General features: G+C 27.4%; 1 protein-coding gene across 7 annotated transcripts in view; it reads left to right on the top strand.

Moving 5' to 3' along the window:
* The window catches only part of Hrb27C (Heterogeneous nuclear ribonucleoprotein at 27C), a 167,750-nt gene that overhangs the window by 19,616 nt on the left and 132,113 nt on the right, over positions 1-16,021 (top strand). For 6 of the 7 annotated variants that reach the window (XR_012756985.1, XM_075370499.1, XM_075370469.1 and 3 more), the window contains exon 2: positions 1,172-1,219. The exons of the other annotated variant lie outside the window; for it this stretch is intronic. Coding sequence is in view for 5 of the 6 variants with exons in the window: in XM_075370499.1 (XP_075226614.1) it covers positions 1,172-1,219 (48 nt within the window). In the remaining variant the exon portion in view is untranslated. The remainder of the gene's footprint in view (positions 1-1,171; positions 1,220-16,021) is intronic. 7 annotated transcript variants of the gene reach the window in all.

Raw genomic sequence — 16,021 nt, 5'->3', positions numbered from 1 at the left:
GTCTACATAGACTTATTTTTTCTTCCATTGTTTAGTATTATTGGGTTTTAGTATGTAATGATTAATAATTGCGAGACTAAAATCATTTTTTATTTTAATGTTAAGCTGAAATTTAGTGATTAACAGGGTAAAAAAAAATTTGAAATGTAAAAAGTAGAACTGTTGGGCAAATTAAATTATCTTAAATATATTTATATCCTAAAAATAATTAATTTTCTGTTATTTAAATTTTGTGTTAAAAGAAAGTGCTTTTTGAAGTTCAGCTTTTTGAAAACTGTTATGTAATTTGATTTGCTGACCTACCCTAATTAGTTAACTTTTTAAATTATATTTGAACAAATGGTGTCATTTTAACAGTGAAATGCTCAAAAGGTAATGAAACGTGATAATTTTATAGGCAGTAAATGTCTTGAAAAAATAACTTACAACATTTCCAAATTTATTTTATAGTGAATGGTGGTTCAGTGTGCCAAATTTTATGTAAATATTTTTCTTTTTTTAGTTCTTGTGGGCATGCACCCACAACACACACACACACACACCACACATTGCAACATTAGAGATGATTTATAAAAGAATATAATTTTTTAAAGATGTTTTTGGTGCAATGAGCAATTTTTTTTATTGCCTTTTTTCCATTTATTTTTTTATGATTGGGTATTTACATTTGTGCATTCCTAAGGTCGTTAAAATTAATTTTAACCATTACTGAGATCTTCAGAAATTGTTTTTAAATTTATTGTTTTGTGGTGACCTTTTAGTGACTACACCTTTTATATATGTTAATAGATAAAATCTAAGATATTTTGGTGTTTTCAATTAATGAATTATATAAATTAAAATGTAGTGGTTAAGAATTAAGTTCTGCATATGTGTGGATAGGTATGCATGTTATGTGAATGTTCATATTTAATGTGACACCAATATTAACATATTGTATGTGAATATTGTATTACTTTTAGTGTTATAACAATTGATAGTGTTAATTTAACTCTTAATTGAATTATCTTGTTTGTGATATTTTTTTAATGCTGTGAACCACCACTGCTATTAATTTATTTATTGGGCACCTGCATATGGTATAATTTAAGTATTGCTGGGGTAGTTCTGTAAGGGGTTTTATTAATAATTTATTGGAGATGGGGTCGTGTTTATTGTTTTCTTTGTGTAGGACTCAGGGAGGAGAAGTCAAGAAGTCAAAAATCGACAACGATGAACAGTTAGTAATAGAACTATATAAATAGTAATATTATTTATTTTTATTATTTAATTTTAAGTTTTATTGCTCTTTTTTTTTTTTGTAATATATTTCTTAGTTAAAAGTTTAATTTTGAAAGAAACAGTCATACTAAATGGAAAATATTAAATGAATTGCACTCTGTAATGTTTGAAGCTGCTTAATTTTAATTCTAAATTATGCTAACACCCTGACAAGTATATGAGAAAGTGGTGAATTTGTAGCAAAAATGTAATGGCTTTAAAAAGTAGCAATCTGCTGTTTTTTTTTTCGTTTTTTTTTAAAAATATAATATTGCTATATATTTGTTAAATAAATCCTTATTGTAGTCTCAAATTAATTGTTTATAAATTACAGTTCTAAAATTGTAGAATATTTTATACAGTATCTTAAATAAGATAAGATGTAACAGAAAATGCTGTAAGTTTTAGAAGATGAATTTTGGCATTGGGAACCCCGAATATCAATCAATATTTTCTTCGTGAAGGAATTTAAATTATTGCCTTTGTAGTCCTGTAACAGTAGAAATCAAGATGTAATGGATCAATGAAAATTGCCAATGCTCAATTTTATTTAAATTTCAGGAATCATTAATGCTGGTAGGGGAGATGGATAAAAGTTTTTTCAAATTTCCAAAAAGTAAGAATTAAAAAATCTCTAAAAACGCTTATAAAATGTAGTTTATTTGGTGATTCTTTGTTTGATTTCTATAATAAATTGTGTAAACTCAAACACTAGTAAGTATGATTCAAACATCATAATTAAACTTTTTTTAAAACTTATTTCTGTTTACACATTTAAAATTACCTTTGATTTGTTTATCCAGTTTCCGTACAACAAAATTAGCTATGGTATAGCTTAAAATTCTCATATTTGTGAAAAAAGGTCTGTTTTTAATGCAAGTGAAATTTCTCCCAGCAAAAAAGTAAATCACCTTTTTTGTAAGACATTTTTATGTTAATTTACAATTCACATTATTTAATAAGTTTTTTTTTTGTAGTCATTCCAACTTTTGTTTAAATAAACGTAAACCTTTAAATGGATCCTAATAAATGTTAAAATGTTTTAATATGACTCATATTCCATATAAATAATCACTTGTCATCACTGGTTGTTATGAGGTTGTAATGTTAATGGAAATGCGATTTTTGTTTCATTTTGACTAGATGTAAAATATTTATTCACACAAATATCTTACCATGCCCCATTTCTGAGTACTTGTTAACCTGTTTTGAATTACCTGAAATTCTTTACACCTGCTTTACACTGGGCATTCCCACAGCATTCGATAAACCTTTGAAAACTTATATTTCTTTATAGTTTGATATTCTGTCTTGCATACAGTTAAGTGTCTTTTAGTAATTTTATTATATTTTATATAAAATGGCAAGTTCTAATCATTGATGTTGCAAAAATCCAGTGGATAAGTTTTGTTATATATATTTGAAGACTTAAAGTTGCAGATTACTTCTATATCTCTGGAAGTAAAAAAAAAAAAATAATTTAAACTGCCAAATTTGAGGTAAACATTGGGCTTCTTGTGTTTGCTGTTAAAGTTGTCACTAAGTCTAGTGCTGTGAATGCATGGCAAGAAAAATTCTATGCCATTTGCTGTTCGTATGATGTGGAGAGAGAACCTTCGACCATGTAAGTGATGGCTATTTCTGCATTACTAAAACAGAGTGGTATTCAAAAACGCAAAATGGCAAAATTAAGAATCTAAATTTGGTTTCAGCACTAAGGCCCATTCCTCATAGCCATGAATTACAAGTGTCGATTGCCCCTTTCAACTTGGACATTATGTTTACCAATTCTTGTTTTTAATCAGGATCTGATTCACAAGTTCCTGATACCATTAGTAGTGGACCCTAATTTTTTACCAACCACCAGTGAGCATCATTTAATAATGCAAAATGAATTCAATGATTTGGTTCGTGACCTGGGTTTATCAAAACAAAAAACTTAATTTCATGGTTCCAGACTTCGACAGTGAACCTGTTAGATAAAAAAAGGGTTTCACTTTACTGTGAACAGAATATAACATTTTCAAGTTATTATAAAATTGAAGGATCATTATGCGTTTGTATTGTGATACTGATGATTAATGAATGAACTTAATATGGAACGTGTATACCTTGTGGTAAATTTCCATAATTCATCTAACTTCAGCTTAAAAGCAGTCTTGCTTCTTAATGAAATGAAAAATCATGTACTCCTTTTAGCTTAGCTTATTCATTATCAGTGAAATAAAGCTATCATAACTTGGCTACCATACTAAATGAAGTTAAATATGAACACCATCAGTGAGATATTTGTGGAAATTTCAAAGTGATAGGTAGGATAGTGCTAGGGCTTCAAGGGCGGTTTTATAAATATTGTTTTTTTTTTACATCTGGGACAGTTAGGCAACACAAGAACATTTCATTCAGAAAGATAATATCAGCTTCATAGAACTTGTTTTGAACCAGGTAATTCAAATTCTGGTTATTCTTTTTTAAAACATGTAAGAATAGGTTATGCAGATAAGAAGGTTAAATATATTGTCTCCCTAGGTAGCAAAATTTGAAAAAAAATTTACCTGTCATAAATATGATAGTACTGAGTATGCATATATTATGTTGGCAATACCTGGTACAGATATGATATACTGACAATTCTCTGCTGGCAAGTAGTTGTGTTTGTCCTGTAAATGAGGATGTTCAATTAGATAAAGAATTTAAGGCCAGACCTATAATTTAAGATATTAACAACTCTTTCTCAGTTTGGTGTTTTTGATGAGAAATTATCTGTTTACTCATGGCAAACCTCTGTTAGGTTTGGCTACAGATTTTGGTTGTTTTGTGGTGTGAGTGGCTCCTGCTACAGCTTTGATTTGTATTGTGGGAAAGAATTTGATTTGAATATGATATTGTTCTTGGCACACGAGTTGTTGAATCTCTTCTTGTAGTAGAAGATCCATTGAATCATGAAATTTTTTTGACAATTACTTTACTAAGTTTGAATTAATAAAAGAAATGTTTCAAGTTTGTTTTCAAGCAATTGGTACAATTAGAAAAAAATTGTTTAAAACAGTGTCCGTTGGTAAATAGGAAAGATTTTAAGAAACAAGAAGAGGTTCTTTGGATTCTCATTTAACGAAAAAAATAATGTATTTGTGGTACAAAGACATAACAATAGTGTTGTTACTGTGGCAACCAACTATGATTCTGTTCAGCCATTAGCGTCCGTAAATAGATACTGCAAAGAACAAAAAAAAGTGTCAATGTCTACGCCAGAATTGATAGAGCTACAATCGATGAATGGTAGGTGTTTACCTACACAACTGGCTAGCATCAAAACATTAGCAATATTAAAAGTAAAAAATGGAATTGGACTAAAGTAATAAGAATTTTAGCTTATGTCTTTGTTAAATTTCTGAAGATGCATTACAGTAACCTATTTGAAATCCTTCTTGAGGCAATTTGTAGGCCATCCAGTAATTGTTGTATGTGCTCAGATATAAAGTCCTTTTGATAATAAAAAAACCTCTTACTGTTAAAAGAGATAAACAAAGAAGATGCCAAATGAAAAACTGCAAAACTACAGACATGCTGCAAAAAAATGTAATGTGACCCTCTGTGCAAAATGTTTTGGACCATACCATTGTAAATAAATGAAGTATAGATAAATTAGATGTTTGAACAAAATTATGTATTTTTAAAATTTTTTCATTAATTTACTTTTTGTGCCTGTTTCCATATCTGTATTTTATAATTTCAGTTAAAAAAAAAATTAATGTTCTTGTGCTTCATTCTTAGAAATTTATTTAAATTATCCAGATATTTATCCATAATAAAATAAATATTATTGAAAAATATTTTTCAGTATTGCAGTACCACTGCACTTATTTTTAGAAAAATGCAATTTTTTTTCAAAATTACATTATTTAACCAATGTCTTATTTATATGACTGGCGTCTTTGGGGCTTAGAATTAAAAATATTAAAATATGATAAACAGCTACATAAATTTTTGCTATCAGATGAAAAAAAAAATGCTGAGATTTCTTTCCATACAAATGGGTAAAGGTAATCAAACTTTTCCCCATTGAAGTGGGAAAGGAATAATGTAAATGCTCAAGAAGTTACTAACTTTTAGTTTTTGCAATAAATATTTTTCTGAAAAAAATTCTAAAATAAATTCCATGTGAATGAGAGGTCGGAGACTCTTTGTCTGCCAAGTCAAAGAACATATACCGAACTAAATAAAAATTTTCATTTTATATTTAAAAGCTTTAAAACATTAATCCAGTAGAAATGTTAATAATATTACAATAATATTTATGTTGATCAAGAGGATTTGATGAAAATTAGATAACCTCCCATGAAATTTATGGTCACAGAAGTTTGAATTTTTTATATTGTGATATTTTTAAGTTACATTCTTTAAGAGGCAGTTTTACATGTTACTCATGTATGTAAGTTTGTAAAACAGAATATTGTGGTCTAAAAGTTTTCATTTATCATTGTCCTGAACAATTTTAAAATCAAAATACAAGCCATGTAAGGTATAATACGTTGATTATATCATTTGGACTGTGTCAATGTAGACTTCATCAGCTGTGAACATAAATTTTATCACTGGTTTACAGCCACATAACGTTTTTCTTTTTGTCTGTCATGCAACTTCATTTCTTTCTTTTTTTTATTTGTACAAAGATTCCATTTTTATGCATTAGGGTAACAACCATAATCTAAATATGTATCTTCTCTTGTTGTCTTGTATGGTGAACATTGTCTAAGATTAATATTTAGCTCTGCAGATAAATGTAAACAAACCAAAAACATTTTTAAACACTAAAATAAATCTTTGTTGCATTATATGATAATCCATCTTTACGCATGACTGGAAAAGCTACTTCATTAATGTGCTGAACAATCATCTGCATTTCAAGGTATTTTTACTGCACATGTGATTGTGTAAAGTCCACCGTGTAATTTTCCTTTCACTGTTAATGTTTTAATATTGAGACCAGTTTTATTTATCATTGTTAATTATTTATGATAGGGTTGACTTTAATTCTTTTATAACCTGTAAGTTGTTACTTGGAGATCTCTGCAGTTACTTTTTCTTTACAAATAGAGAATTGATTAGTATGTTCCTTGCGTCTATCCTTATCACTGGTGTTTTTTTATCAAGTTTCCATTTAAAACCATGGTATTTTTTTTAACAAAGGAATCTTTCTGCTTCTTCATGGAAGATTTCTATTTGAAACATCATATAATTTTTGAAGTCATCAGAGCTTACTGCTGCTGAGCTTTATATGAAGTTCATGCTTGCTTTATTTTTGAGTCTTAATAGTTGTTTCCTTCTCCAGAATCTTGAGCAGTACTTAATACTTTCTTCTTTATCTTAACAATTCAAGTCCTAATTTGACTCCTAGCATATAAGCTGTTCAAATAATTTTTTCACTTGCTATCAGGATTGAGGTATAATTAATTACATTTTTTGCATAGAAAATGAGCTTAGCCTAGTCAAAAATAATGTAATTAATCAATCAAATATAAAATAAGCCTTGCTGATAAATAAATATAGTATTGGTTGTTATTCTGGATGTTGTGAATATTTTGGGTAGATTAATGAAGATTGGTGTATAAGCCTAGATATAGTTCTGTGAATTAAATTTGTTTTATGAAATATAAAAATGTGTCTACTTATTGTATATATAAGCATTAAATATTTATGATCTTTCTGCTTTTTATACTTCACTTTATTAACTAACTAACTATTCACTTAATCAAGATGACTATGTTAGCACATTTACAGATTTTAGTAGTTTTTCATGTTTTTTTAATGATTGCTTGAGCATTGACATTTTATTAATTTTTTTAATATTTTAATGCAGAGCTTTTCTTGCCTGAAGTTACATCTTTTTTTTTTTCACTAATGTAAATTGTCATGTTTATTGTGATAAGTGTCATAAGCGTCATAAGCCTTTGAACTTAATGGATTGTTTTACTACACAATTAGTGTAGTTATATCATTATATCTGAAATTAGAATATAAATTGCCAAACCCATTCGCTGCATGTTAATTGTTATATACAGACATTCAGTGGAAGTTAATCCTGATGATATGCCATGGACTAGTAGGTGTACAATATATCTCATTCACACTTCATTGTAGAGTAACTTGAGCATCAATTATATCACATTGTTCTAATGTTTTTTCATTGTCCAGTAAAAAAATTCAAATCTACACTATAAATGATGTTGATTCTGTTCAGTTCTATACACAGTAAACAAAGAGAGCATTGAATTCAGAGAAAAATTGTACAGTTAATGTGTTGTATTATCATAGCGATCCTCTTTTCTCAGGTGGTCTTTAAGAATATGGACTAAGAGTGTTAAATGTCAAAACTTAATTGTAAAATACAAAAACAGTTATTTAATCCAAAAATATTTCTATTCCAACCATCTATAACTTTTTATGAAAATATGTAAAACTTTCTTAAGCTACTTACAAAGTAGCTTAGTTCCTTTTTGGTTAGGTTTTCCTCATTTTTTTTTCCTGGAGTAGGAACTTACAATGAGGTTGTAAGTATATGACTTAAATAAAATTTGTATCATGCAGTAAATTTATATCCAGGTTGTTAAATTCCTAGTTTTTAATTATCTTAAGTTCTTAAAAGTAAACCTTTCATGAAATCTTCTACATTTATGAAAATTATAGAACTGGTGAACCCTAGTGGCCTTTTTTTTAAATTAAGTTTATATGATCATAAGACATTATGAGATAAGATTTCAACTTTTTGACTAAACTCATTTTTTTGAGATTTATTGACTATAGTAAATATATAGCATGTTCAAAAAAATTAAATCTATGTTGTTAATAAGTCTATTGTGATATTAAGGTGAACAAAATATAATAATTAATGGAATAGTGATATTTTAATTTGTGAAGGGTTTATCCATCTGTAAGAGAGTAGTGTGTACAAAGTGTGTAAGTACCTAACCTGTCTGTTAAAACCAGTGATTTTGGCTTGCATTCCTACTTAGGTAACAACAACATATTGACTTTAATGTATGTTATGTAAAGAAAGAAATAGTTAAATAATTCAGGAGTGAAATGTTAACAGGATATTAAAAATGAACTGAAAATAATCTATAAAATACTGTAAAAAGCCTATGTTAGATATTTAATTAAATTATCAATAAATCTATTAAAAGAGGAAATAAAATTTTTTGTTATGGAAAATGTGGGATAAAGAAACATTTATTTTGATGCAGGGATTTTCTATGATTATGTAGTTCATTTGAGTGGCGAAGTTAAGACTTTTGAAGCCTTTATTCCACTTAACCACATTGGCAACAAAATGTAGAAGTAATATTCTATATAAAATTAAAAAAATAAAGATGTAGTTAACAGCTTATTCCTTCAAATTCAAATTTGTTCATGTAAAATCACATTTCCAAATTATATTTATTAATGTAATTTATTGCATTTGTTCCAATTTCTATTGCGTTTTACTACTCAATTTTAATTTTTTTCTTCCAACGGACCAGTAAGTCTATTAATCATAAAATGACTGTCTACATTCATTTCTTACTAATGGTTATTAGCCAGTAAAAAATGCAATTTTACTAAATCCAGTGTTCTTTTAAGTTGAGGTAGGGGCTAGTTTTAGTTTATTTTGTTTTGAATTTTGTGTGTATTTACATTTTTTGATTTTTTTCTGCAAAAAGAACTTTAAGCAAATGCAAAGTCAGTTGAAAGAAAATTAACTGTGATGTAAATTTAGGCCACAATTGTGAAAAATATTTGTATGGTTAAACTGTATTCTACTAGTACAAGCAAAAATGTTTGATTGTCTTAACTGCCCAAAGAAAGAAATAAATTATTCATTATATATATATATATATATATATATATATGAATTTTTTTATGGAGTTATATTGTTTTTATTTTGAAAGTATCTTCTTCAGTTTGTAAGGAGTGCAGTTTTTACCTTATCCAGAACACATTTATTAAATTACCTCAAATTATTTTAATTGTTGAAATTATCTATAATACATTTTTAACTTTACTATTTTTCATTTGTAGTGTTGTTACTCCCTATACACATTTCAATCTATATTTTTTATGTAAAAAATGTCTATTGTTTGCCATTTTATAATCTTTCACTTGCTTGATTGAGGTGACTGCTGTTGAGTGGCCTAAAAAAAAATTGAGGTTAAGTTTCTACAAATTATCGATTAAAGTACAATATCTTATGTGAAGTTGCATCTGTTAAGATATTTATTACTCAATTTTTATGTGGTAGCAAAATTGTTTTGATAATTAAGAGAAAAATCATAAATCAGTTAATTATTGAGTAATGCGTCGTCTAGATTCTAATTAGTTGAAATAAGAAGTGACTGTAGAAAGAAATTGAGAAAATTATAAAAATTTCTCAGAATCAATAAAATGTGTAATGTTGTTCCAATTCAATGTATAAAAATATGTACTACATAAAGCAAAGTGAATTCTATGTTGTTAAAACATTGGAAAACTTCCATCAATTTTTTTTTTATAAAACAAAAAGATTTTTATGCAACTTATTAATTTTTTAAGTTGTAAAAGTTGAATTGTTCTGTTCGTTGCTGCTATAAATTTCTAAGTTTGGCAACTTTGTGCTAGTGAGGTAGTCCGAGACATAAGACCAATGGAATAGTTATTTTATCTTTTTTTTTTATTTAGTCATAGATTTATTTATTAAAATAACTGCACAACTTCACCTAGTAGTAAATACAGAACATGAACACACAATAAGTGATAAAAGTATTACCAGCTTTTTTGGATCTAAAAAGAAAGTTATTTTCTTAATCTTAATTTTGTATGTAGTTTGAAAAGGAAACATTTAAGCTTATGCAAAAACTATTAGTGGCCTTTCAATAATTTGATTTATTGATAGAAAATAAAATTTTCAAGCTGAATGCAATTTTATTGCAATGTGGTTTTTACTCCCTAATGTTAATGGATTCATAATTTTGAGCGTAATTGGTCTTTACATGCCAGTGCTTTAATAATTATTACTTATTAGGCTCGTATGCTGGGGGAAATCTGATGAGATTGATTGGTTTGGTAGATAGCTTTGTCCTTCAAAGTTATTTCTTTTCTGTAGTAGTTTTCATTTGTAGTTTGCACCACCAAGGTGTATACATAAGGCATAAACCAAACTTCATTCAAAGTGGCTGATTATTCATTGCCTAGTTTGGGTGGTTCTCTTACACATACAGTTTAAACAAAGTAATACAACTTGACTAATTATTTGCAGTTGTGAAACTGATAAAAAAAAAGATGTTAAAATGAGCAATTCTTTTATTTTTGATTGAAGAACTGTGTGTCTACAGTTAAAAAAGGATCAAAAGCTAAAAGCTTGTTAATGCAGTTAAAAAATATATTTTCAAAACCTACTAAGGTCTGTTCTAATGTGCATTTTAAAAATACTTTATTTTCAGACTGATGAAAATGTTTAGTTGAGACCCTGAAAGAAATCCCTCTTAATTTTTTAATCCCCACTCAATTTAATTCTAACAATAATTTTTTTGTTTTTATTTTCTGGCTTGAAATTTCTATCTGTATTTTTTAATAACTTAAGGATTTTATTCCTGCATAATAAATGAAAACTGAAGCTGAGCCTGGATGATTTATTTTTCCTTGGAATTTTTGTAGGATTTTTTATACGTTGTTTTTTCACAAGACAGAAAAATTGTCATAACATTTTTAATGAGGGATAACATTGTTTTAATGAAGAGAAATATTATTAAAGTATCTGTATCACTGCCATCACAAGAAAAAGTCTGAAGAATACAATAAAATCTTAGCAAAAACATCAAATTAAAGTTTTGTTAAAATGAAAATTTTTATTCAAAAAGTTTTTATTCGCTTTAGATTTTTGTTTTGATGCCAGTTCATTTACAATTCAATTTTATGGCTGTGATAAGAAAATTTCAATGTTGTGTTACTACTAATAATGTGCTTGGAAAGACTGAAGAATGAGTCTGGTGTTGATTAAACCATTAAATCAACATATTAGTTTTAATGAAGTGTAGTGTATTGAATACTTGTGAAAAGTAAACTGGTATTATTTTGCTTTGTTTATTAATAATTTGGTTGAATTATTTTCAGATGGTGGTATGAATAATTATAACTTCTCAAACAAGTTTTGTATTGTGGCACAACTACTATCAATAGTTTGTTTTCGATAGTTTTATATTATATACAAATGTAAAACAAAGCACAACCAGTGTTCGTTATTTTAAACAGCATGAAAAATAAGTTGTTGAAATAATTCCGTTCCTGAGTTTTATTTATATTGTGGTTGCATACATGCTTAACAATTACAGTAAAATTTTGATTGCTATAACACTTTGTTACAAATCTATTATTACTTTAGTTGTATTTCCTGAATGAATCAGGCTCGCATTTTTCTGGTACCAGAATGGTTTCACAGAAGATTATTTTGTATTTGATTGATTGTGATTATTTATATTTGCTGGTGAAATAGTCACCTTGATTAGTTTTCCTACAGTTGTAGTTTTATTCTTTTGTAAAGTATAATAGTTTGTGATTACTGAATATTAACATTGCATATTTTTATATGCATCAGGATTTGAGGAGGTGCTTGTTAATAAGCTGCCTGAACACTCACGTGCCGAGCTTGTTTATCCAATCTATAAACTAACTGAATTTTCTATAGTTTGTGATAGTAAATCTTGCAAAACTACTCTTTAGGATGTATTTTTTAATAATCTGAAGTCTTCTATTTTGTGAAAAATCTTTTATATTTTGTAAAAATTTTCTCTTGAAGTTTGTTTACTCTTTTATTTAAAATGTTAAGTTATTTTGTTAGAGGACATGGTACCATGTGAAAATTCAGATTTTAATTTTTAGGTATTCTTTTATCTTTGATAAATCTATTAAATTTGTTTTAATTTATTATTGTTGCAAGTTTGAAGAAACCCTGTTAAAATTAGTTAAGTAAGAACTGCCTTTTACATCCTTTTTTACTCTCGTGTTAAATTAAATTTTAATGTTAAATTCTGTTGTAGTTTAAAAACTTCAGTTCTAAATCCAAGTTGTATTTAGGGTTAAATATAGTTTCAGATTATGAAAAATTGTACTATTCTGTTCACTATAAGTTAAAAGTGATTACTGAATGGGAAAGGTTTTTGAGTTTCTTGTAATACAAGTTCTTATTCAAGTTTTTTGAGGTCTTATGTAATACATGATTACAACATCTTTTAAAATATGTCGCTATTTTATATTAATGCTTTATAAGATAATGAAGTTGTAGAACATTGTAGAAGTTCTGATAATGCATAATCTGTGTGAATATGATAATTAAGATAAAGATTGATTTATATCTGTGTTATGTAACTAGTGTTAAAACATTTGCTATTTTGACAATGTTAGAATCAATTATTTTATGAGAAAAAAATATTATTTTGATGATAAATTTATTAAAAATTTTCTGAAGCGCCCAAACATTCATTGTGATCTTTGGTTGTCTAATTTTAATGTTAAAACATAGGTTTTAAATACTGAAATTTGCCAAAAATTATGCCCTGTTTACGATAAAAACAGCTTTTACAAATGTTAATTTTATTCTCTTCATGTTCTTTGTTTATATTTTCATAATTAGACTTTTGTTGTGAATTAGTTTTTCTGTTTTATTACTTATTTAAAAAAAATTAAGTGTTCATTGACTTACTACAGGTATATACATTTGTTACTACTTAATCTGCTTATACCTGCAGGTGCTGGGATAACAACCCATCTGCCAATAAGAATTTCTAGCTTAAGCCCACTGATACCATCTGTTTCTCTATTGCATGCTCTTTCTTCTCTTCCATTATAAGTCATTGGCTTTCTTTCTCTTTTTTCATTTTAAACTCTCTCCTAGTGTTTCAGCATATATTTTAGTGAAAAGGACTTACCCAGTGCTCTTAATTTTGGTAGTTACTGTTTCAAGTTCTTGAGAAACTGATTCTTAATGAAAAGGTAATATTCACACTCAGGTTAGTGCTTTCTAATTTGAGAATATTGGGAATTAAATCCCTATCTTCTAATACCACCACACCTGACTTTCCATTGGTCTTGTCAGATTACCGTGGATTGCCATCTTCTAGCTTAATGATAGAGTGAGAGAAGATAAAAGAATGTGGCTTGTAATCTAATTATGCTGGTTTTAATTGCAGTTAAAAAGAGATTCCATGAATGCATGTCTTATGTTTAGTTTTTGTATATTTGTAACTGAAAGATATAATTACATTTTGGACAAAATAATGTACCTTTAATATAATTGACTTCAGTATGTAAAGGTCCACAGCTACCTCTGTGTTAATTTTTTTTTTATGAAACATGAAATATTTAAAAATTCTTCTAAGGCAATAAACTTAAATTAAGAAATTATATTCATACTACATTGAAAACTAAGCATTTTTAGAGTGTATAAGTTTTTTCTGTAAACAGTTAAATTTCCTGAAAGGTAATGAAAATAAAAAGCTCAATAAAGTGGTTGCTACTCATACTGCATCATACATTTATCAACTTTAGTTTGATTCTACTACTTTTTTTTATATGCAATAGGTGACGTACAGATATTCAGTTTTTTTAATTTGAGGCAAGATTAAATTTCTGCTTTGCAGTTATCGGAGTAACAGTTTGAGTGACGAGCTTTCTTTTTTTGTTTGTTGTGTGTCTTAGCATGCAAGTGAATTGTGTTAATGTTGAAGTGAGGACTGTTAAATCATCTGAATTAACTTTTTGTGTTCAACAGCAGGTTGTTACAGGATGTTTATCTCATTAACAATTAATGAAAATTATGTGTTATCCCTTTGCCTCTTTAGTGTTGTCATAAAGAAATTTTTTTGTCGTTGGCATATTAAGATGTAACAGTTAAGCAAATTGAATTCTTATCTTTGTAATACTCCAATAATCACCATGGATAACTACTGCTAATAATGGTTACTCATATTTTCATTCTATATAACAAAGGCAACCAACCCTACTGGCTATCATAGGTAATTAGTGATTGATAAAAGTGCAACTGAAACTAAAAATTTTAAAAATTTGTTGTGAAAGATATCCTGTATGTGTGTTAATCTGTAAATTTGGAAACTTTTGCTATCAGTAATTGAACAGAGAAAAATCAATCAAAAATATATTTTAAAATATTGGCTGGTTTATTGTTTTTACATGGTCGGATAGGTATATTTCGGTGAACAGTTACTAAGTATAATCTGAAAATTACTGTGAAAGATGCTTGAACCGTTACACTATAATTAAATTAGCCTGTTTAGAATCCTTTTGGAAATCTTGCCTAGTGAAAACTTTTAAATTATTACCAATGAACTTAACTTTAATTCAGTAATAAAAACTGCACACAGAATGTGGGGATTGATAAATTGCTAATTTTTGATCATGGTCATTGAACACTGCACAGCAGCTAGTTGCTGAGATTTGTACATATAATATATTTTTAAATTATGGTTCTAGCTGGTATCTATTTTTTTATTCAATATATAAATTACTATTTTTTAAATGATTTTTTAAAGATATTTTAGTTTTGTTAATCAAAAATCCATGAATTGAAAAATGTATTTAATAAATAGTAAAAAAAAACCTCTAAATGCAAGTAAATGGTAGTAAAACTATATATTTATATATATGTATATTTTTTGTTTTGTGAGGCGAGTGGTTTTTTTGTGAATTACAATAACATAAAACAATTTTATGCAATAAATTACATACAGAACTATACAGTTTTATTTGTTAATTCATTTATTTTCTTCTATTACACATTTTCAAAAATGTTAATTATTATAATTTCGCTGAACTTTTGGGATGCAGTCATAATTAAATGAAGTGGTGTTTTAGAAAAAATTTTAATGTTTAAATGAATAATTAATATATTAAAAAAAAAATCATTTAGTTTATATTAAATATTTTTGCAGTATCTAAATTAAATATTTGTATGCTTTTTTAAGATCGGGATTTTTTAATTTACAAGTTACTTAGTCATGTAAAGCCACTTTTAATAATGGGTAGAGCGAGTCAAATTTCCTGAGCAAAAAGTTGCATGGTTTATGGACAATTGTCTAAATAAAATCAGATTGTTTTGTAGGGCTAAATGTTTTGAGTGAAGGTCAGTATTTACCTCTACATAGATTGCTTACTGTGAATTGCTTTTAATCTGTCAGTTTTTGACAAAGCAGAGGACAACATATATTAAATATAGGCTTGATTATTCCTTTATTGAAAACTATATTGAAAGGCTGCAAAGGTTTTTTGAGTCCCGAAGACTATAAAAACTTCCTTACGGAATATTATGTTTCCTAGGAAAATTGAACAACCCAAAAATGGTAGAAATACCATTTAAGTTGCTCTGTGTCCAAGTAGTATATTTGTTACAGATTGTAATGCAGCTGAATAACCTTTTTAAATGAGTGAAATTTTTCGAGAATCGCTGAAAGATCATTGTATTAAAAAGCAAATAATACGAATAACATCAACATTTTTTTTTGTTAAATGGCACTTACTCCCTGTATTGTTAGAAATATTTTTCCTGTGTTTTGAAAATAAAAGGTCAGGTGGTTTAAATGTAAAATATTATTTTAGCTTTTGTTTATGAAAATATTTCAGTCTTTGTTTATGAAATAAGGTTGATAGAGGCAAAGGGTTTTGAACTTTTTTAGAAATTTTAAACTTTGTCAACTTAATTAGGATAGGGATTGCTAAAATTATTACGTTAATAGTAATT

Source organism: Lycorma delicatula, chromosome 1 (genome assembly GCF_047948215.1).
Source record: "Lycorma delicatula isolate Av1 chromosome 1, ASM4794821v1, whole genome shotgun sequence".
NCBI classification, from domain to species: Eukaryota; Metazoa; Arthropoda; class Insecta; order Hemiptera; family Fulgoridae; genus Lycorma; species Lycorma delicatula.
Note: the sequence above shows the minus strand (reverse complement) of the source record. Positions and strands in the feature narration are given on the sequence as shown.